Source organism: Ips typographus, linkage group LG2 (genome assembly GCF_016097725.1).
Source record: "Ips typographus isolate SLU linkage group LG2, UJ_Ityp_2.0, whole genome shotgun sequence".
Lineage (NCBI taxonomy): Eukaryota > Metazoa > Arthropoda > Insecta > Coleoptera > Curculionidae > Ips > Ips typographus.
Window position 1 is genome coordinate 840574 of NC_138423.1, and position 25065 is coordinate 865638.

At 34.2% G+C, this 25065-nt stretch overlaps 1 protein-coding gene and 1 long non-coding RNA gene across 4 annotated transcripts in view; one reads left to right on the top strand and one right to left on the bottom strand.

Moving 5' to 3' along the window:
* Positions 1-19645, top strand: part of FBXO11 (F-box protein 11) — a 31348-nt gene extending 11703 nt beyond the window's left edge. For 2 of the 3 annotated variants that reach the window (XM_081972155.1, XM_081972157.1), the window contains 6 exons: positions 3601-3789; positions 3848-4020; positions 5611-5830; positions 7809-8036; positions 8089-8288; positions 11814-19645. In XM_081972155.1, the coding sequence (XP_081828281.1) occupies positions 3601-3789; positions 3848-4020; positions 5611-5830; positions 7809-8036; positions 8089-8288; positions 11814-11943 (1140 nt within the window). In that variant the 3' untranslated portion in view covers positions 11944-19645. The remainder of the gene's footprint in view (positions 1-3600; positions 3790-3847; positions 4021-5610; positions 5831-7808; positions 8037-8088; positions 8289-11813) is intronic. The other variant, XM_081972156.1, reaches the window with a different exon arrangement.
* Positions 1986-2795, bottom strand: LOC145724117 (uncharacterized). Its single transcript, XR_014176939.1, has 2 exons — positions 2372-2795; positions 1986-2315 (listed from the first exon to the last, which is right to left on the bottom strand). It is a non-coding gene; the product is annotated as an uncharacterized LOC145724117 (long non-coding RNA).
* Positions 19646-25065: the final 5420 nt, after the last annotated feature.

Here is a 25065-nt window from a genome sequence, read left to right on the forward strand (position 1 = left end):
TCTCATTCTGGGCAATAAGGAATCCGTAATATTACGATTATAATATCTGTATCACATTGCTGGTTTATTGCGATTTGTTACTATTGTTAGATCCTAGAGGCCTTCAGGATCATTTTTAAAGTTTCATAGTCCTTTAAATGCTACTGATAACCTAAAAAATGCCAGAGGCTTCTACAGCTGTTTTGAACCTTCCCAGTGTAGTTTTAAATTGTCAGAGGCCTCTAGGATCATTTTAAATATATCAAAGAGCTCTAAATGCTACTGAAAAGTTTTGTAACTCTCTAAAACTTTCTCAGAACTGTTATAAATTGTCAGAGGCCTCTAGGATCGTTTTAAATATGTCGAAAGAACTCTAAATGCTACTGAAAAATTTCGTAGTTCTCTAAAACTTTCTCAAAATTATTTTAAATTGTCAGAGGCCTCTAGGATTGTTTTAAATACCAGGTGTCCAAGAGCACCCTGGACATAGGAGATTAACATGGGAAAATGGTTTTGAATTTTTTGCGCCTGTACGGTTCAATTAATGGAAAAACGCTTTAGATAAAAGTTGTAGAGCACATTTTCGGCTATCAACTCGTAATTTTTTCAATACCGTAGATTTGACCATTAAGACAAAAAACGGATCTAAAATTCGGAAATTTTAAATCTCCCGCCAAGCGGTCGTTAAGGAAAGTTTATATCCGGCCGTGCTACCAACCTTTCAAAATCATAACAAATCGCTGTCAGTCATTCTGTAATCAAAACATTCAAAACACGTTTATTTAGTAATAATTTTTGAGTTACTACCCACATACTGCGAAGAAAATACAAATAAATCGTGATAAAAACACTTTATCAGTAGCCACAGCCCAAAAATCTGGTAAGTTGCATTCATAACCTCATTCAATGTCTCTGTTAAACTTATTTACTTTGTAGCAAAATTCTTATAGAAAACACTGGTTTTGCTTGCAAATATTTAATGAGGATGACCGAATCACCTATCTCAAGCCTCTTCATAACACTACCAAACGATTTAAAGTGATGAAAACAGTGGACAATGAAGATCTTTGAAGATAAGTTTCCTACTGTACAGGGACAACAACAAAGGGGCCAAATACTTCCTTCAAAAGTGGTGTGATTTAGTTTCAATGTGCTTAACTTCATGGACTATCATCTGCGAGGGTCTTCACTAGTGTTGCAACTAAAACTTAAAATGATTCAGTGTTGATATCTGACTTAAATCTCAAAATTTGATGTGCCTGTGAAATGTGAATAATCTTAAACTGGCTATAAAACCTCTGAGAAACCCCTTCTAAGAAGAGAATATGGACTTACACAGTCAAATTATCAGTCAGGTGACAAAACTTTTTGTATATTGGTAGGTATTGTCGAAAAACCAACTTTTCAATTGAGCTATCTACATGAGCTGTTCTATTCTAGGTTTAGGTATTAACATTATAATTGTGTTCTTTTTTCCACTCACTCAATTGTTCCAAATAAAACTTTGTACACTGAACGTTTGTATTAATTATTTATTCACAGTTCAAGGTACAGTATACATTTTCTTCAAGTGAAAAACTTAGGTACAATAGGTGACAAAGAAAACTGGTCTTACCACATAAACAGTGATTGTTCCACAGATTGAGTGTGAGTGGGTGAACCTTTCACCATACAAGCTATGCTAAAAACAACTTTGTCTTACTAACCTAATATTTGTTTGGATAATAGTGGAGTTCCAAATTAGCAAAGGTAGGTGAAATGTAGTGATTGAAAGTCTCTAAAGAGAAACAATTTGCTTCTAATTCAATACACCATGTCACAGGACATACCTTTACTAATCAAATGTGAACTCGAGTTACACATTACTTGCAAATAAACTATGTTTGATTAGTAGACATTTTACAAGTATCCTTGTAGGTGAATGATGTTCAAGTTAACTAATGGAGCTAATTAAATATCAGTACTTACCTTACCCTGTAGAGATGGGACAAAACATTGACAATCAGTTATGAAAAATGCCTTTTTATTAACATCATACAATGTAAAACCACTTAAACACTATGGTGTGTTGATAACACTACAAAACAGAAGGATACAATAAAACTATCAGTCACATAGGTCACTAAATTGCACCACTTTTGAGGGAAGTATTTACCCTCTTTTGTGGTCCCTGTATAGTAAAGCAACTTATCTTCAAACATCTGCAGGCCTTCCTAGTCCATTGTTTTTATCACTTTAAATCGTTTGGTAGTGTTATGAAGAGGCTTGAGATAGGTGATTCGGTCATCCTCATTAAATATTTGCAAGCAAAACCAGTGTTTTCTTAAAGAATTTTACTACAAAGTAAATAAGTTTAGTAGAGACATTGAATGAGGTTATGAACGCAACTTACCAGATTTTTGGACTGTGGCTCCTGATAAAGTGTTTTTATCATGATTTATTTGTATTTTCTTCGCAGTATATGGGTAGTAACTCAAAATTATTACTAAATAAACTTGTTTTGAATGTTTTGATTACAGAATGACCGACATGGATTTGTTATGATTTTGAAAGGTTGGTAGCACGACCGGATATAAACTTTCCTTAACGACCGCTTGGCGGGAGATTTAAAATTTCCGAATTTCAGATCCATTTTTCGTCTTAATGGTCAAATCTACGGTATTGAAAAAATTACAAGTAGATAGCTGAAAATGTGCTCTACAACTTTTATCTAAAGCGTTTTTCCATTAAATGAACCGTACAGGCGCAAAAAAATCAAAACCATTTTCCCATGTTAATCTCCTATGTCCAGGGTGCTCTTGGACACCTGGTATGTCAAAGAGCTCTAAATGCTACTGAAAAATTTTGTAGCTCTCTAAAACTTTTCCCAGAATTGTTTTAAATTGTCAGAGGCCTCTAGGATCGTTTTAAATATGTCAAAGAGCTCTAAATGCTACTGAGAAGTTTCGTAGCTCTCTAAAACTTTCCCCAGAATTGTTTTAAATTGTCAGAGGCCTCTAGGATCGTTTTAAATGTGTCAAAGAGCTCTAAATGCTACTGAAAAGTTTCGTAGCTCTCTAAAATCTTCCCCAGAACTGTTTTAAATTGTCAGAGGCCTCTAGGATCGTTTTAAATATGTCAAATAGCTCTAAATGCTACTGAAAAGTTTTGTAGCTCTCTAAAACTTTCTCAGAACTGTTTTAAATTGCCAGAGGTTTCTAGAACCATTCTGAAAGTGCCAGCGCTCTTTAAATACTACTGCAAACTTTCTTGAATTGCCAGAGGTCTCTACAAGTATCTTAAACCTTCCAAGAGTTGCTTTAAATTGTCAAAAACTTTTAGGGTCATTTCGAAAGTGCCATAGTGTTCTAAATTTTGTAAGAATTGTTTAATATTGCTGTTTTATTTCTAACCTTATTTGAAGAAATATCCCAAAACTAAAAGCATCTTCACAGTCCAAATAAGCTGTAAGTGTGATAGCCCTATTTATTAATACCATTTCGGTTAGAGATTTTTATTGCTGTGTTTGTTTAGTGCCAAAATAAAACTCGCCTTTTATTTAAAACCTGGATCCATTTCCCAATTAACAACAAAAACACCACATCTTCGCCTTAAAACGTTTTAAAACAAAATGGTTTTTAGGGTGGCGTGTACATATTTGGAGAAGGCCGTGGACTGATAGAGCACAACAATATTTACGGGAACGCTCTGGCTGGTATTCAGATCCGGACCAATAGCGATCCGATCGTTAGGCACAACAAAATTCATCACGGACAGCACGGTGGCATTTATGTGCACGAAAAAGGCCAGGGACTTATCGAAGAGAACGAGGTTGGAAAGTTTTCAAGTTTGTTATTGTTCTGTTTGGCTATGTTGGTTTCATATGCAGGTTTATGCCAATACGTTGGCAGGCGTGTGGATTACGACTGGAAGTACGCCGGTTTTACGACGGAATCGTATTCATTCCGGCAAGCAAGTGGGGGTTTATTTCTATGACAACGGTCATGGGAAATTGGAAGATAATGATATCTTCAATCATCTCTACTCTGGAGTACAAATCAGGTAATTACTGTTCTCGCGGAGTGAGTTTACCCGTGCGTCACGAAGGCTACGTCATTTATAATCATATGAATCAAATCAAGTTTTCGTCAACAAGCCTGTTGTGTTCATATTATAGAAAAGAGCGTGTCTAAAGCTTCGTCACGTTTAAAATTTTGCGTGTATTGTCAGTCAGAAAGTAGAGATCTTTGGCTGCAAATTTGCACTAAAACAACCTTATACCAAAGCAAATCAAAAATATCTTGACCGAAATAACATTTTTTATTTATGAGTAAGTCTCCGTTTGGATCATAGAATTCCGTCTAAATTTGAAACCTAATTTATTTACCAAAATTCGCAGAGATGTATCACCAATATGTAGTATTTCTTTAACTTTAAGCTCTTGATTTAGGTTCTGGATGGTTACATGTTTCTCTAAAATAAATACAACAAATTAAAAATTTAATAAGACATTCTGAGTGATGCTGTAGTATCTCATATCTCATTTTCAGGTTGAAATCCACTAATTTTATTTTAAACCCGCTGGAAAACATTTTAGACGCTTATTTTATTTTTTCTATGACTTTATTATTAATGTTTCAAGAAATTTTTATGAAAAATCTATAATGCAACCCAAAAATCTCAGTCTCTGGAAACAATTAAATGTTAATAGATGTTTTTTACAAAAGTAGATATTTTTTACTATTATTAACATACTATCGTTGTACATATCATATAATGTATTTCGAACATCCATTTTAATGCTTTCAGATAAATCAGTGGTCTTGACCCGTCGATAACGTTTCGATTTAGATTTTCTAGGAGAGGAAATCATAAGATTACTTGCTTGCTTTTCCCGAATCGAATAAACAGTTTTGCGGGAAATTTTCAAAGCAGCTGCAACCTTCTAGTATCAAAAAAAATACATCAGTAAGAATATGTAAGGTCTTAAAATTTGTTATTTTCTTCCTGAACAGATGATAAAGCTTCTAAAGGTCCTCCATTAGTTTTTTCCAATTCAAAATATTCACAAAGGTTAAGAATTAACTGCTGGGCTTGTCGGTAGAGAATTTTTCCAGGCATTTTCTAAAAAAATACCGAATTTAGGAAAAACCAAATGGCTAAATAAAAATCATAATAGACACTTTTCAAAACAGGTTAGTAATTGTGTCAATTTTGGTTAGATCGTGACAGCCGGCATAAAAAAAATAAAAATAATAATATTATGAAAGTACTTACAGAATGTTAAAAGCGTAGAAACAATAGCTCTTAAAAGAACTGTGGTGGTGTGGTAAATAGAAAACTTTATAAATGATTAACAACACAAAGAAACGGAAAAGAATTAATAGTAAACAAATCAAATAAATTTCGATGGTTGTCAAACTGACAATGACTGAAATAGAAGCGCTAATCAGTAAATGTTTTTTTTTGGAAGACATTCACTTAGATATTTACCCTTTCTGAAAGTGAACAATGGACAAGGATGAAGTCAATAATGCATGTCTACTTCTAAATCACAGGGGGATGACGCACGGGTAAACTCAGACCGCGAGAACAGTACATTTGTTACTTAGTTTTAATGATAAACAATGTTTTTTTTTTTTTAATTTATAGGACAGGCAGCAATCCAGTCATTCGTGGCAATAAAATTTGGGGTGGACAGAACGGAGGTGTCCTGGTGTACAACGGCGGCCTTGGACTTCTCGAACAGAACGAAATCTTTGATAACGCAATGGCGGGAGTTTGGATCAAAACTGATTCGAATCCCACGTTGAAACGAAATAAGATTTTCGATGGTCGAGATGGGGGAATTTGTATATTCAATGGAGGAAAGGTACACAAACCATTATTTACTATGTGTGTTGGGTTCTTGACTTGTTAGGTCTTTAATAGGACTATTTAGGAGAATATAAAAATCGGGTCGTATATAAATACATTTTGTTTGCTCTTCAATAAAGTGCTTTTTTCTTACAAAGTAGTGACAACTTAATTTTGCATTTGTGATGGCTGAAAATAGTGGCGGTTCCAAAGACACTGACAAGAAAATGATCAAATTTGGTGAAGAATTTCCACGGAAAAACCGTTCCAATTCAATGGGTTCAACAACGTTTTCAAAGTCAGAAATAAATAAAATTATTCACGGGTACGAGGAAAAAACAGCAGCGGAGCTGATAAGGACACAGTCAACTAAACAAACCTTCCAATATAAAGATAACATTGGTATCGCTTCCAATATAATACTAATAGCAGACAAATACCGGAGATCCTCAATAAATTAAAAGACAATTCGACCGTTACCGACTACGTATTTAAGTCGCCGGATAACTCCGGCAAGCGAACACGTAACGTTATGTCACCTGAAGAGGAAAACTGTTACAAAAGGACATGTGATGGAATAAGACTCATGTCAGACGCGGAAGCACCAATTTTAAAGAGGACCTCGGTTCAACAAACAATACAAACTTCAGAAAAACAAAAAGAACTACAAATACGCAGCATTCTAAATGATACATTTGAAGCACTAGAAAAAATTGAATTTTACACAAGTGAAGAAGTAAATGGCAGTCCAGCTATAATTAGGTACAATCAAGAAAGGTTAAGAAAATCAACTACTGTTATTTACAAGAACTTGACTCTTATCACCCTAAAAATGGGACAACTAGAGCAAGAAAAAATGTCCATTGCACATGAATTAGAATTGGCAACCTTGAAGATAAAAAATGACTCAAATACACACCCCCTATTGAAAGCTAGTAATCAAGAATCCATTGTGCCAAAAGAAAAAACATACGCAGCTGTAGTACAAGAGATTAATCCTTCAAAAACAAACAAAATGATCAAGAAAAACAAACATGGACAACACCTAAAGTTTCAAAGAAATTAGAAACACTCGTTAAAATCAATGATGTCTCAGACCCAAGAGAAGCAATGTGTCAACTTAAAAAAGAAATTGAAAGATCTGGGATAGAAGGAGGATTCAAAAATATCAAGCATTTGAAAGATGGGGCAATAGTTTTTGAAAGCCGGAACGAAGCACAACAAAAGATATTAAAAAACACACTGGAAAAGAAGGACAACATAAAAATTAAAGAAAGTGGGATAATAAATCCAATGTTTATGATAACTGGCATTCTAAAGGGCTACTCAGAAACCGAATTTATTGAAGAATTGATCAGAATGAACGACACCATCGAAACCGATCTGAATATTTCAAACCTAAAGATGGAAATCAAAGTAATAGCTAAAAAACAGTGTCGTAATCTCACCAAAGAAAATTGGATTCTACAAGCTCAACCAGCAATAGCTAAGTGGTTTTTAAAAGCCGAAACCGTCAATTTTGATATGATGAAAGTGTACGTCCAAGAACATGTTAACCTAGCCTTATGTTTCAAATGTTGCGGTTTTGGACATGTTGGAAAATACTGCAAGGAAAGGCTGTGTTGCCATAAATGCGGAGAATACGAGCATTCAGGCAGTGATTGCCAGTCAATACGATTAAAATGCATTAACTGTATTAAAATGAAATACAAAGCAGAAGAAAGCCAACATTCAGCACGTGACATTAACTGCCCAGTGTACCAAAGGAGGCTGAAAAACTACCGGAGTCAGATAAATTATTCAGATAATTTTTATTATTAATATGATTTAGCTAGTGTAACATTTTGTACAAACACGTAAAACATCTTGTATGTGGCCTGTTATGGGCCTATTGACGAAGTTTCTTTTTGTTATCTCTTTATGTAACAAATATGAAATATATATTGCCTAACTAACTAACTAATAAATTGGTATTAACTTAATCGTCTTTTCAGGGTATTTTAGAGGAAAATGACATTTTCCGTAACGCGCAGGCGGGTGTATTAATATCTACACAATCACACCCAATACTGAGACGTAACCGTATTTTTGATGGTTTGGCAGCCGGTGTCGAGATAACGAATAACGCCACCGCCACCTTAGAATTTAATCAGATTTTCAATAATAGGTTTGGTGGTTTATGTCTCGCTAGTGGCGTGCAGCCTATCGTTAGGGGCAATAAGGTACTATTTAAATAATTGTGTGTTTAACTGTGTAAACAAATTTTTCCTGTAGATATTTAATAATCAAGATGCCGTGGAAAAAGCGGTATCGAACGGACAATGCCTGTACAAGATATCGTCGTACACCTCGTTCCCGATGCACGATTTTTATCGTTGCCAGACGTGCAATACGACCGATCGGAATGCCATCTGCGTCAACTGTATTAAAACCTGTCACGCTGGTCACGACGTTGAATTTATTAGGCACGATCGGTAAGTTGTTATTTAGAAGATGATTACAAGTTTGAATTTATTATTTTAACTGTTTGAACAATTTGGTTTAAAGCTCTGAAAACAATCAAAAACGACATTTGAAGATTAGTTTTGAGCATCAGAATGTTGTTAGAACCAGTGGTGGAAACACTAATGTCTACCACTGGGAATAAATTTGTTTTATTATTTAATTTATTCGTTATGGACAAGTATGTTCTTGTATTTCCTGACTAGGGTTCATTTTTTTCCCCTGGCGGTTACGTCATCAAGTGCTCCGCCATATTGAAATTTACGCACGTCGTTTATTACAAGCTGGGCTATCCATCTTTTTAATCACTTATTATATTGACAAATTCCTCCTTTAAACCTCGCAATATATATCTTTCATTAAGCAATTATAAATAAAAATGAGATAACATTATTGTTTTGAAAAAAACATTCTAAGAATCTCACATGTTTTGCATGCAATAAATACTTTTTTTTTTGAAATCTATATAATTTATTGGTCCGTTTATTACTGCAACAAGCAATACACCATTTTGAGGTTAGAAATATCAAAAAGTGCAAAAACTACAAACAGAAGAAATAAAAACTTAATTTAGAGTTGTTTGAGTTTATTAATTAGTGTGGTTATTCTGAGACCTTCGTAAAATTTTTCTTCACCAAACTGGAAAACTTGCAACACTTGGTGGTTAACAAAGGCGGAAAGTTCCAATCAAACTTTGGCTGGGGACAACAACCACCTCAATTTTAATTCTCTAGAAAGAACATCACAGATAGGTGCATTCAAATAAGTCATTAACAGCCCAATACCAACATTTCAAGAATTATTCCATGCAATTTGCAAGAAACGAAAGGCAATGTGTATCCTGGAGAATATTAAATCCTTGCAGTTTTGTGATGATCGTAAAGCAGTGTTTTAACTTACAACAGAGTTGTTGGTGTTTTAAGAATTTGCTTCTTGGTTTTGTGATTTAGATTGCTTATTTATTTCCTTTTGTAAATTTACCCAGCATTAAATACATCATTTTGGTTTTGTTGTGTGATTTCTTTAACATGTTTTTCCAATTTTAGTTCAATTTATTGTAACAACAGATAGGTACCTCAGTTAAAGAAATTATCTAATTTTATGATTATTTATGACGAAAACTAGACTAGAGTGTACTTCTTAAAGATTTTATTTGTATATTTCATAATGTGTAAATAATACAATTAAAATAGTAATTTAACCTACTATCTGATGTAAAAGTATTTAACAGTAACACCGTTTAACGTCTGTTTCTAGCCTTAAGTCAGAGAAGATATGGCAAAATTTATAAGGGCTAATTCTGCAAAATAACGGCATTTGATCAAATTTACATATTAAGTAACTTATATCTTTCTAATACTACCTGAAACTTACTAGAAATTTGTTTTTTTCAACACTCTGCATATGGATTTTGACAACACCATTATAACCATAGCTTCAAACACCTTTTGTTCAGAGTCTTTTAGAGCAATTGATAATGGGACTTTTTAAATTTGGACCCTTTCAAAGCATGATAAGCAAACTCCATATTAGGCAAATAAAGATACCTGAAACATAAGCTGTTTAGTTTTAGCAGCTTATTAATACCTGTACCAGAGTCCTTTTTATAATATTAGGTAAATCACCTTGTCAGCTTCTGTTAAATACACCTTTACTCTATATCCATGTTTCTTCGAGAACCACTGGCTTGAATAAACTTGGTTTTTGTAGTGTAAAAACTCTTCTTGGGAGTAAGTAAATACCTAAATGGGCTGTTTCATTGTGACAGTGTTTTCTATTAGAAAAAGCATCCTTTTCTGTTCCACAAACTCTAGTTCCTTCAGAATATTTCACTGGGCCCCTTGATAGTTGTAAAGTGTATTAAGAAGGTGGCATTTTCAAAACTGACTACCGAAACACACACATTATCTAGTCTCACACGTAGTATCGCAGTTAAATCCATCGCAGATTTTCCGAGCCTTGTCGTCCTGATTTATTGCCGACGTGACTAGATGACGTCAAAATTCTATCGCGCTCGGAACGCATGTAATATCCAAGAAAGGCAAATGATGACGTAACCGCCACGGGAAAAAAAATGGACCATACTTGAGGAGTGTTTGGAAGCTTTTTGGACATTTTAAAGAGCATATTGAAGGTTCTGGAATACTTTAGAGGCATTTGGAAATTCTTAGACGGTTCTAAAATTTTGTGAAAGTTTCTAGATTTTAGATTATTTTAAAAGGTTTCTGACTGTTTTAGAAAGATTTTGGAGTTTCTGTAGGGTTTTGAAATATTTTTAGACTTCATTAGGAGCATTAAAGGTTCTGGACTGCTTTTAAGGTATTTGAAATCTTGTAGACGGTTCTAAAAACTTTAGTTTTTAAACTGTTCTAAAAGTATACTGAAAACTAACTTTAAAACTTAAAAAAGTCTTTTTCCTGTCTGATTACCGCTACTGCGGATGGTAGATTGGATTTTCATATATTTCCCCCATAGGGTTACCCCCAGCCCTAACAAAATGGGTTTAGTTTAATTAAATTATAGTGTTCTCTTTCCTCCGTAATGAGCTTTATTACCTCCTTTAAACTATCTTTTAAATCTTCCCTTAAACTATCTATAAAACTCATTCTAAATAACATGGGTCTCACTGTCTCTCCCCTTTTAAAAAGACAGCCGGCGCTTTGTTTTACGATTTGAGCTCCTGAAGATGGTCATTTATATGTCTGAAACTAGTTGATTTCCTTTGAAGGTTGAAATAAAGAATTGTAGAGACGACTGCGTGTTATTCCTTACCTTTCGTACTCATACAACTCCACTGAAAGAATATGGACTACTACTTCTTTTTAAAAAATGTAATTTGAGTTTTTGAATAAATTTCCACGTTAAAACTAAAAGTCGAATATATATCAGTTAAGGAAACAGATAATATAATTATCTTCAGTGATTGACAGAGTGTGCAATATAGTTTTTTTTTTAGTTTAGTCCAATAAACTAACCAAAAGTCACTAAAACTGCAGTTTAATGGTTATTGTCTTTATTTTCACTGTGATAAACAATGGCGATTTGAACTTTTAAGGTTGCTGGAACGTAATTTCAATTTTTTTTAATGATTTCTTCGTTGCTAGTTGTGTCTTCTTGTGTGGAAAGCCAGAAGACCCAACTAGAGAAAGAGTGAGAAGAGAGTAGAAATGAATAACTGGTCTCAATAAACATATAAAACGTAACTCCATTTTTTAATCACACGACAAACATAGAAACCTAAAATAATATTATTAAAAAGAAACAAATTTATAATGCTTTACTTTTACATTAAATTTGATGGGTATAATCAATTCTAAACTGTACCATTCATTACAAAAATTGTATTATTTTTGTTGTTTTAATAATCTTTGAATTTTTTTCCAGTTTTTTTTTATAGAGCAGGTATTCATGCTTCCTTAAATCGAATTCTTAGCATTTTGTAAAGCAAACGAGTTTGAAATAGCTTGCTTGCTCTAAACAAGCGATTTTCTTTACAGATTCTTTTGCGATTGCGGAGCGGGCACGTTGACCAATCAGTGTCAATTACAGGGCGAGCCAACACAAGACACTGACACACTGTACGACTCTGCCGCTCCAATGGAATCGCACACTCTCATGGTAAACTAATGCCCAGCATTTTTTGTAGGGAACTTTTCGTGTCACTATATCAATCCGGTTGAGATCGAACGTTTCAACTGACTGCTACTTATTAGGTTTGTCGGTGAGTTTTTAAAATAATACGTGGAACGAATAAGGACGTTTCGAAGTGTTTGCGTGCGTGTGCTTGCCTCGGGTGATATCTATATCGACTATTATTATTTTTGATCTAAGTTATTTGTTAAATTCGTACCGGAGAAAAAGGGAGAGTTACGTTCCAAGCCAAGCAACTAAGATAGACAGTTCACGGGGACGTGACTCTCGAATTTAAATTAATAATTATTGTAGCACGTCAGTGAAGTTGTGATTAAATTTTTGAGAGTTGTCTCTTTTGTAATTGTGGTTGCGAATGAAAGGTTTGCACTAGATCGTTCTCAGTCTGATGATGATTCATTAACTGAAAGTACCAACTTTTATTGAGAACATAAGATGATTAACAGCAATACTTTTCTTATCAATTTACTTAAATAATTCGCCTACTTGAAGCTTTACTGTTTTTCAGCTTCTTATCGTGCATTGACACTTAAGTTTAGAAGGCAATTTAGCAGTTTTTAGTGCTGACTTTCTGACATTTCAGTTTCAAAACAAAAGTTTTCTGAATTTAGGGAATTGTTTACGAATAACAGGTCAAACTTGATTACAGTTTCTTTGAGCATGTCAAAGGGGTTTTTGGATTAGTATTGGGTCACTTTATCACAATCAGCGGACAGGTAATGGTAGCTATTACTCACGAAGATAAAGTTTGCGAGTAATAGTCATTACATGCGAGTAGAATACTATACTTTTTCTATCACTCTCTGTGGTAAATATTCACAACGAAATAAATAACAGAACAACAACAGCATGTTCGGTTTGGTACCAGACAATTTCAGTGCTATTGCAAAAATCAAAGTTAATTGTGATGACGTAACAATGTAATAGAAAGGTAATCAAGGTTTAGGAATAAATCGATTTCTGCGTCCCCACAGAATAAGTAAATATTTCGAATTGGACACATGAAGAAGCAAAACGTTTACAAACGTTACATTCTAAACAGTTATGTATCCATTACACTGTTACGTCACGACATTTTTCCTTAATTTTCGCTATACAGTGTGAATACAGAACTTTGACAGTAATGACACGTAACTCTCTCAGGTAAATTGAAATGTGCAGTATTGGCCTAAATCATGGCTGGTTAATTGCACACAAATTTGTGAAAGAAGGCTGAATGATCGATTCTAAAGCCAAATGTGTTAAAAAAGTTTTGACAGCGTTAAAAAGAAGAGCAAAAGAATGTGTTGACATTATTGAGTCTAAAAAAGACAGAACGATTGATTCTAAAGACAAACATGATTTAAAGAAGAATTCAATTTTTCACTGTCAGAAGTATATGTTAAAATAACTGAGCTGGTTAATTATCCTCAAATTTCAAAAAAAGATCGATTCTATAAATCCAAACATGTTTTAAAGAAGAATTAATTTCTTTCAATGTCTTCTTAGTTTGTGACTGACTGCGTACTGAAATTTAAAATCAAGGCGGAAATTGCAGCACTGTTTTTGCGTAGATTTTACATTTTAAAATTTCAGCAAGCAAAATTCGCAAAAAGTTGAAAACAGTTGAACTTTTTGTGATATACGTGAGATTTGGTTAAAGATAGGTGAAGTTTAAATTAAGAATTTGGTTCCTTATGTCTTAACCTGCTTTATTATTTGGTAAAATCTTATTAAAATAATAGACCCCATTTGCTCTAGATAACTGTGTGGGTTCTTGGGATGTGGTTTTTTTGAACGACATCCCAAAAACCCACTTACAGTGTATTTAATAAGAATGTACCAGTAAATTAGTGTTTTCCTTACATTGCTGGGAAGAAATTCAAACCGTTTTAAGTTGTTTATTAAGTTGAGTGAAACATTTTCGATTGACAATTGATTTTGCTTTAGTATGGTGCAAAGAAGCCTACTGCTAATATCATATTGGAGGAAAACAATTAGTGATCAATTGAGTTCTTTCTAAAACTTACGCAATTAAAACTGAAATAGATAGATAAATTCTAATTTTTGTGTATGTTTCAGATGTATTTTGACTATTTCTCCTTCGTTCAATTCGTATGGAAACATCTTAAAAACTTCAACGATTTTTGCAACTCTTAGCGCACAAATAATTTTAAAACAGCACATTTGTGGAATATATTTTTAATGAAATATTGAACACCTGAAGAAATCTTGGTTTGCCAAAAAATGCCATCCATTATTGATTTCATTAATAGTACAGGGTGTCCCAGAAAGTTTTGTTGCGTTTAAACTTAAATAAAACGAATGTTTTTGCCTATTTAATTTGATGGGAAAATGTTAACAATGAACGCAGATTTCTTCCCGTGCCACGCATTCTTGAAGTCTGGGCCTTAAATTGCCAAACTCAGCCCGTATCATTTCCTCTGGAATGGCGTTTATTTCAGTCTGGATTCGTTATTTTAAATCCCTCAGAGTACGTGGTGGTGTCTCGTATACCTTGGACTTTAGATAGCCCCACAAAAAAAGTCCAGGGGAGTCAGAATAAACATCTCTTCAAGTAATTAATTTGTTTTAAACTTCTTGAGCACTTGTTACCTTTTCTTTCAAAAAATTGTAAATGTTGCCAGGTCTACCGTTAAAACGGTATATCTACGGTTTCAGTGGTTATTTTTCTTACTACAAGTAAGGGATTTTGTCCCTGACTGTTCTTCAAACTGTGTTTCTGACAGTTCAAACTTTGATACCGCTTTTCTCTCTGACACTAAATTTGGTAGTGTTTTTTCAGGTTATTGGATAGGAAATTTAAGATGAATTCCAAAAATGTGCTTAAAACAGTCATTTTCTCACTCCAAGTGGGTTTTACAGACGATTTTGTCTCTGACTGTCAAACTGTTTTTCAAACAGTGTTTCTGGCAGTTCAAGTACCTGATTCTTGACTGTACCAAATTTTGTAAGGTTTTTTCAGGTTATTAAATAGGAAAATGAGGATTTCAAAAAGTCATTATTTCACTCCAAGTGGGTCACGTGACTGCCCAGCTAAATTTTCCTCTAAAACCAAATTTGTCTAGAATCTGCAAGAAATAAACTTTAACGAGTCGTATTTTTGAGATTTATGTTATTTTAACAATTATCACGTGAGTGTTTAACTAAATAGTGTCCTAAAATCACGTGACAACTTCACTAACGTTAAACTGTGCTCAAAAGTTGCAAAAATCACTTTTTAGAAAAAAATTTTTGTAGTATTTGATATAAAACGTGTTTATGAGATATATGACAGTTCTACCTAAATTATCTTCTAAAACCACGTGATATGTCATGCATGTTAAAATTTACAAAATCATTGATAAAAAGATGAAAATCTGCCTTTTTGAAGTATGGTTTATATAGCAAATTGGCCTTACTTTTCGATGTAGAATCGATTTTTTGCAAACATTAAAAAACATCCTGTATAATAATGTAAAAAGGGTGTTACAAATTCGATTGCCATTGCTATTTCAGAAACTATAGTTGATAGAGTTTTAGTTAAATGGAGGCAAAGTTGCGCATTTTATTGCTTAATAATTTGGTAACAACAAATGTTGATTACATCATGAGATATCAGACAAAAACCGAAAAGGTCAAATTTATATTTTATTTCTTTTTTACCACTTTATATTATTGATTATTTTGGAACATTAATTGAGGCACTTTTTTCCTCTGTCCTCCTGAATAACCACCTGATTGTTCAAAGAAGAATAATAAAAAATTAGTCACAGATTGACCTTTTATTCGTTACACCTTTACAAATTTTACTTGTGTTATTATTCAAAATCAAACCTGATTTCGTTCGTACAAACAAAAAACTAGATAGAAAAAAAAATTAAATTCACACACCTAACTAGCTAGTAGACAAATTTTTTTTTGTACATTAATTGTTAGAATCTTATTTAAGTTTATACTCCTCTATTAGGCGAAAGATGATTATTGTTATCTTGATATTTTTTATTTATTTTTTTTTATTGTTCATTTTGCTTTGCGGTTTTGAGTGTTTTATGTTTTATAGTGACATTTTCCGAACACAGCTTTATATTACGTTCTACAGTTCATGAATGCAAACAATAGTGACTTTGTTGATTATAGCTTTAAATTCGGACGTGTGCGAAGTATATTTTAAAAAAAGGGCAAAAGTTGTTGAAATAGTGTTTAGTGTTGTCTGTTTGAATGTATGAATCCGTATCCGAACGCATGCTCAACTGAGCTACGACTGTCTCAATAATTTACGAATATTGTACCATGTTCAAACATTTAAATATCCATTTGATAACTAATTCACAAGGGTGCCATATAACTTTGTGTTTTACGGTATAGCTGACATATAACAGTATCAGTTGGATCACCACAGCAATTATTATTTTACATTAAAATTATACAATATTGAAATAGTATGGTTTAGTTCGTTTTTTTCTGATACGACTGACTTTTTAACGTCACATTGTTGTCAGCAGTGTCACGATGGAGCTCTGGTAAAACTAACTAAAAGCAACACATGGAAACTGCCTACTTGTGACACAACAATCAGCTGATTGAATGGGAAAACAGGACGGGAAATATACAAATTTATATTTTAATTTAATTTAATCTTTTTGCTTTTTTTTGGTGTTTGGCAAGTGATTCCAATTCACAATGTTTAAAACATTCGGCGTACTTTTCAGGTTGGTCCAAAATGCTTCAGATAACATCAACCTGGTTTTAAATTCCTTCAAATTTTTGTTTTTCAAGTTTTTAACCACTGAAAGAAAGTTCTAAGCTTAAAATTATCCAGTTTTAGGTCTGAAAACCGTTCAAAGTCTTGAAACTAGACTTTTAGTGGTCATTCTTAAAGAAAATACAAACTGGTTATTTTAGCATACAATTTTTATTGAAAAGTTTTTTTTTTAAACTTTTTAACCACTACAAATTGTAGGTTTTACTAAAGGAAAGGCTTCAGGCCATAAAATTAACTAGTTTCAGAACTGAAAACCGTTTAAAGTTTTGAAACTTCAGTTTTGAAGACAACTTTGCTGCTTTCAAATCCAAACTGTAGTGCAAACAGTAAATGACGACTTATTCTAGCTATATCAACCTTTTAATTCATGAAAACATTCAGCATATTTGAATTCCACTTTTGGCTGCACTTTATTTAATTGTAATGATTGTCAATGTACACATTTTCTGCTCAACTTTTACTTGTCTGTGCAATAATTTTCAAGACTGAAAGCAGTAGGCGGTAACAGATAATTTTGGAAATAGGGAATAACCTTAGTTATTAGAGTTAATGAGAGGTTTTATGAACATTACTTGACAGTCAGAACGTTACCCCAAGCTACTATCGAGAGATTTAATCATTATAACTATCTGGGAACCATTATAAATGAGAACTGGAGCAACATCAACAGGAAATAATAGCACGCATAGGAAAAGCCCTTTAACCGCATCATCCCATCACACTGGACACTAAAGTAAAACTCCTACGATGCTGTATCTTCTCCGTTCTCCTTTATGGTGCAGAATGTTGGACGCTTAGTGAAACCATAACCAAAAAACTCAACGCTTTCGAGGTGTGGTTATACAGAAATCCCGTTGGACGACAAACGTCGAAGGATAATGAAATAACACCTGGATGAACTTCAAGACTTCTCCTTTTGAACTGTGGTTCAACAAAACATGAATTTTTTTGATTTGAGTTGACATTTATGAGTTAACGGAGTGGATCCGCGGTCCTAGCTGGGAGTGCTCCCACCAACTTGGACATATGTCCAGCGCTTCCGACCTGTTAGAGGAGCTGAAAAACCAAATTAACAAATCAGCCATAATATCAGGATGACTAAGGGAAACTGTATGGGCTAATCCCTATATGCGAAAGGAGAATAAGATGGACAATAAGAGGTTACGTAAGAAACACTGACATTGGAGCACAATGCGACATACAGGATGTGGTAAGATGAGGAAGGTAGAGGTGAAGAGAATGATATAACCACGTGAAGAGGATAACCAACTACAGACTACTGCGCATTGTACTAGAGGAGAAACCAACAGGAACCCATGGAGACCCAGATGGAGAGACAACGGGAAGTCCACATCTAACAAGTATAAGAAGAAGAAAACCGTTTGTGTTTACATAGCTTCTGTTCTGTCCAGAACAATAACCGTAGTAGATCGGGTGGTAAGGAGATGCTCTTCCAATTTTGGGGATGTAGTCAGACCTCAGTCAGCATTGAGTTACTTGCGGAAGGGTTTACCAAGATTTTGAGAATAAATTAAAACGTCTGCAGGAAGGAGTTAAGTCAAGGTGGTTCAAACAGCGTAGTCATTAAAGATCACATTGTTTGTATCTGATTCAACTCAAATCCGGGATGGTGTTGTCTTTTTTGGTTCTCCTGTTTGGCTTGGGACCTTTTATCGGGTCTTCTTGTCGCGTTGTGGTTGTTGTCGAAGCCTATGTAACTTGCGGTACTAGTTTACACATTTGGCTTGCTTTTTACACTCTGTCGTGATGGTTTTTGCCGCATTTCAGCAACTTGGCAACTGAGTGAACCTTTGCGTGTGTCTGAACTGCTGACATGCTTCTCCGCGTGGTTGTTTCTGAAGCTCCACCAAGACAATAACTTCCCTTTATCTTCTCCCTTGACTTTTATCAGCATCTTGTCTACTTTGCTCATAGTCACACGTCACTGGTTTTGATGTCGATTGGGACACTCTTTATGACGGCGCTGGTGGCTTTGTTCTCTGGTAGCGAGTACGTGTGGTACTCTCTTTTTGACTCACTCAGGAGTTTGGTCAGAGTTCTGTAATCTTGAGCTCCTTCCCTTTGTCATTTTTGCCTTCTGGTATTGTACAATCCCCGGCGTTTTTGAGAATTATTGTTTCTTTGTCCTTCTTGCTCCACTTTCCTGTTGTGTTCTTCTAGCTCAGTTTTTCAGTTTTGATGGTTGTTTTGTCTTCTGCTCCTTATCGCCTCAGACTTCCTGAAGTATCAGGTGGGACATATCGCTGCACTGCACTGTTTCGCGAACTAAGTCTTACGTAACGTCTTCTAGCCGTATTTCGACGTCATTGGTCACTGCTTACTATCTGGGATTATCATTTTGTGTGAAAATAGCAGATCGTTTACCACACCTTAGTGAACTGAATAAAATATAATCTACAGAAGTAAATAATAATTATTGTTGTATTAGCTGTGGTGGTAAACAACATGATTGGATCAACTTTGAGTTTTTTTAAGTTTTTTTAATTCATTAATCTAATAGAATGAACAATAAAATGCACTGAAAAGTATTTACTAGTTGTGCAACGACATATTATCATTGTTTTGGTGTAAATAGGGCGGTGGTTTGCCTAAGGCACTGTAGTTTAAATAGGTAACAGTTATGTAGGCACCTTAGTGCGAGTAAAGCCCGAATTGTTCCTTTAAGAGTTCATTCGATATAGTTTTTGATATGACTGATGAAACTGACCGTTGCGTGTAAAATAATTATTGATTGTAACATATTGTCCTTTTTCTAATGATACCAATTAAATGAAGTATCTAGGTTTAAGTCGCTAGGCTTAAGTTAATGTCAGGCTTAAATAGATCTACTGGCCGTCAACAAGGTCTTTAGTAGATAGGTAGCACTTGTATTGTACTGTGTACATTATACAAAAATATACGGTTTAAAATTGAGTGTTTGCTGTGTTTTATTATTCACTCTCTTCTGCAGTTTTTAAGATATTTGTCTCAAACTAACAGATGTTAAGACTACACAATGTGATATTTTGTAAATGGTCTTGCCTCCTCTCATCATCATCCAGAACCATTAAAAATTTCGAGTTAACTATTTTTTACAATTTTCTAAACGCACTTGTTTTGACCTAAATTCACCACGTATACTTTCTTTTCTTTCTAAAATAAGCCGGTTTTGGCATATATTAGTTTAATTTAGCTACTTTCAAATCATCCGCCAAAACGAGGATTTATTGTTTACTGCCTAATGACGTAACAAAACAGTACGGTGCGACGTTGTCACTGAAACTTCATAAACATGCGAGCATAGTTGTACAAAAAATTGTACGCTACTACAAATCTTAGTACATTTTTAACGGTTATCTTTGAAATTCTTGAGATATGGCAGCTATCAGCTGATTAGCTAAAGCCATTTTTTGGTTTTTATTTTGTGTTTGTTTATCCGTATTGTCTGTCTTTTTGTCTAGATTTTTGAATGATTATCACAAAAGTAACTTATCATTGTACCATTTTTGTTCTAACAGTCTGGCTAGCTCTGACGTCACACCAATCAGAAGGTACTTCACCAGTGTTGTCAGGTCTGAAAAAACTCCCCCATTTCTGGGGAATTCAAACCATAAAACTGGCAAAAACGAATCCAAAACAATCACTTTGAAAAGCTTTTAAATTAACGTTAAATGTACTTTATAGCTTCATAAGTAACAAGTGTATTTTGGACATATTTAAACCTGTCTCAGCGGTGGTAACTGTCAAATACCACTCCATAAAGCTATAAAAATACAAAACCTGCTTAAAATATGCTTTATCAACTAACTATATGAATGTTATAGTTAATACAGCTGTAAGTCATATTAAATGCTTTTATTAAATTTCGTTCTATTATTAGTCAATTATTCAACGATTTAAACAATTTTTAATGCACTAGAGGTTTAAATTTTTTTTAAATCACTCTAAATGACATTCGCTTATTTAGAGATATGTAGCGGCTAAACGGGGCAACTTCAGACCTCTAACCTGAAACGTTCCTGAGATATTGAGCAAAAACTGCAAAAAAAACGAGAGTCAACTTTGACGCTGTCTAGCGGCTAAACGGGGCGACTTAGCCATGCCCACTCAACGTTACGTGATAGCTTTATTCATTAGCTTTCTTTTGTTATACGGTAGTTTTATACAGGGTGTTTCAAATAAGTGCGTTATGGACGATTTTCTGGAATAGTGTACGGAAATTTAGTCTAAATTAGACATTTTTTGGGCCTAGTATACTAACGGCATTCATTTTGGATTTTGCTCAATCAAAATGACTTTTTGAACTAACTTCAACCTGTGGAATACAAATCTGACGTCCATTTTGCTCTAACTGGCACCGTTTCGGAGATTACCTTGAAATTATGTCAATTTTGACACTTTTTAAGGCGTGGCACCCTTGCAAAATGACATTTTGACAAATTACACTTTACGTCATTTTTGTACTATTAACCTGAACGTATTTATGCAGTTTTGGTCAATTTTGAAAATAAATAAAAATTTTCTCAAAAAAATCAGAAGGTACCACCCTTGAAATTTCTTGACAATTGTAGATTTTAATTTTTCAAGATCAAACGATGCATGGTACCGAAAAAGTGTATAAAAGGTTAAAGTTACACCCCATCAAGGTGCTTCGGGGTAAAAATTTCAGACCTCTAACCTGAAACGTTCCTGAGATATTGAGCAAAAACTGCAAAAAACGAGTATCAACTTTGACGTCCTCTAGCGGCTAAACGGGGCGACTTAGCCATGCCCACTCAACGTTACGTGATAGCCCCATTTATTAGCTTTCTTTTGTTATACGGTGGTTTTATACAGGGTGTTTCAAATAAGCGAGTTATGGACGATTTTCTGGAAAAGTGCAACAAAATTTTGCTCAAATTGGGAATTTCTGCTTTCGAGGGGAGTGGTCAAAGTAAGGCTGCCAGAGCAAAACTATTGAATATCGATACAAACATTTTACATCAAGTAGCCTTAGAATTGACGTAGATTCCAAAAATCGAATAAAAAATTGGCCATCCCATTTGAAAAATTAAAAGTTGGGTTTGTGGCTCAAATTTGGGACACCCTGTATACTGATGGATTATCTAGGAAGATTCATATTTTGGTCATTTTTTGATAAAATAAAAGTTAAACAAGTTAGGAAGTTGTTAAAAATTCAATGAATCACCCTGTACACTACTCCATTGTATTTTCAATAACTCGGTTATTTTGACAATTACAAGTTTTTGCTGTAAAATTAGAATTTGACAGTTTTCACTTTGACAGCCCATAACTCTGTTAGTTTGACAACTACATGGTGGTTCAATATACCAATTTGTAGCCCTTGAAATTCTCTTTTGACCACCCTGTATAGCGTTTTTACTTAAAACGTCGAATAACTGAATTATTTTCAGTTAAAACTGAGTGGTTTTCTGTAAAGTTTGAATTTGACAGTTTTCACTTTGACAGTCCATAACTCTGTTGGTTTGACAATTACAGGGTGGTTCAATATACCAATTTGAAGCCCTTGAAATTCTCTTTTGACCACCCTCTGTAGTGTTTTTACTTAAAACGTCGAATAACCGAGTTATTTACTGTTAAAACTGAGTGGTTTGCTGTAAAGTTTGAATTTGACAGTTTTCACTTTGACAGTCCATAACTCTGTTGGTTTGACAATTACAGGGTGGTTCAATATACCAATATGAAGCCCTTGAAATTCTCTATTGACCACCCTGTATAGTGTTTTTACTTAAAACGTCGAATAACCGAGTTATTTACTGTTAAAACTGACTGGTTTGCTGTAAAGTTTAAATTTGACAGTTTCCACTTTGACAGCCCATAACTCTGTTATTTTGACAGTTACAGGGTGGTTCAATATACCAATTTGTAGCCCTTGAAATTCTCTTTTGACCACCCTGTATAGCGTTTTTACTTAAAACGTCGAATAACCGAGTTATTTACTGTTAAAACTGAGTGGTTTGCTGTAAAGTTTGAATTTGACAGTTTTCACTTTGACAGCCCATAACTCTGTTATTTTGACAATTACAGGATGATTTAATATACCAATTTGTAGCCCTTGAAATTCTCTTTTGACCACCCTGTATAGCGTTTTTACTTAAAACGTCGAATAACTGAATTATTTTCAGTTAAAACTGAGTGGTTTTCTGTAAAGTTTGAATTTGACAGTTTTCACTTTGACAGTCCATAACTCTGTTGGTTTGACAATTACAGGGTGGTTCAATATACCAATTTGAAGCCCTTGAAATTCTCTTTTGACCACCCTCTGTAGTGTTTTTACTTAAAACGTCGAATAACCGAGTTATTTACTGTTAAAACTGAGTGGTTTGCTGTAAAGTTTGAATTTGACAGTTTTCACTTTGACAGTCCATAACTCTGTTGGTTTGACAATTACAGGGTGGTTCAATATACCAATTTGTAGCCCTTGAAATTCTCTTTTGACCACCCTGTATAGCGTTTTTACTTAAAACGTCGAATAACTGAATTATTTTCAGTTAAAACTGAGTGGTTTTCTGTAAAGTTTGAATTTGACAGTTTTCACTTTGACAGCCCATAACTCTGTTGGTTTGACAATTACAGGGTGGTTCAATATACCAATCTGAAGCCCTTGAAATTCTCTATTGACCACCCTGTATAGTGTTTTTACTTAAAACGTCGAATAACCGAGTTATTTACTCTTAAAACTGAGTGGTTTGCTGTAAAGTTTGAATTTGACAGTTTTCACTTTGACAGCCCATAACTCTGTTGGTTTGACAATTACAGGGTGGTTCAATATACCAATTTGAAGCCCTTGAAATTCTCTTTTGACCACCCTGTATAGCGTTTTTACTTAAAACGTCGAATAACTGAATTATTTTCAGTTAAAACTGAGTGGTTTTCTGTAAAGTTTGAATTTGACAGTTTTCACTTTGACAGCCCATAACTCTGTTGGTTTGACAATTACAGGGTGGTTCAATATACCAATTTGTAGCCCTTGAAATTCTCTTTTGACCACCCTGTATAGCGTTTTTACTTAAAACGTCGAATAACTGAATTATTTTCAGTTAAAACTGAGTGGTTTTCTGTAAAGTTTGAATTTGACAGTTTTCACTTTGACAGCCCATTACTATGTTGGTTTGACAATTACAGGGTGGTTCAATATACCAATTTGTAGCCCTTGAAATTCTCTTTTGACCACTCTGTATAGCGTTTTTACTTAAAACGTCGAATAACCGAGTTATTTACTGTTAAAACTGAGTGGTTTGCTGTAAAGTTTGAATTTGACAGTTTTCACTTTGACAGCCCATAACTCTGTTAGTTTGACAACTACATGGTGGTTCAATATACCAATTTGTAGCCCTTGAAATTCTCTTTTGAGCACCCTGTATAGCGTTTTTACGTAAAACGTCGAATAACTGAATTATTTTCAGTTAAAACTGAGTGGTTTTCTGTAAAGTTTGAATTTGACAGTTTTCACTTTGACAGCCCATAACTCTGTTGGTTTGACAATTACAGGGTGGTTCAATATACCAATCTGAAGCCCTTGAAATTCTCTATTGACCACCCTGTATAGTGTTTTTACTTAAAACGTCGAATAACCGAGTTATTTACTCTTAAAACTGAGTGGTTTGCTGTAAAGTTTGAATTTGACAGTTTTCACTTTGACAGCCCATAACTCTGTTGGTTTGACAATTACAGGGTGGTTCAATATACCAATCTGAAGCCCTTGAAATTCTCTTTTGACCACCCTCTGTAGTGTTTTTACTTAAAACGTCGAATAACCGAGTTATTTACTGTTAAAACTGAGTGGTTTGCTGTAAAGTTTGAATTTGACAGTTTTCACTTTGACAGCCCATAACTATGTTGGTTTGACAATTACAGGGTGGTTCAATATACCAATTTGTAGCCCTTGAAATTCTCTTTTGACCACCCTGTATAGCGTTTTTACTTAAAACGTCGAATAACCGAGTTATTTACTCTTAAAACTGAGTGGTTTGCTGTAAAGTTTGAATTTGACAGTTTTCACTTTGACAGCCCATAACTCTGTTAGTTTGACAACTACATGGTGGTTTAATATACCAATTTGTAGCCCTTGAAATTCTCTTTTGACCACCCTGTATAGCGTTTTTATCTAAAACGTCGAATAACCGAGTTATTTACTGTTAAAACTGAGTGGTTTTCTGTAAAGTTTGAATTTGACAGTTTTCACTTTGACAGTCCATAACTCTGTTATTTTGACAATTACAGGGTGGTTCAATATACCAATTTGTAGCCTTTGAAATTGTCTTTTGACCACCCTGTATAGCGTTTTTACTTAAAACGTCGAATAACTGAATTATTTTCAGTTAAAACTGAGT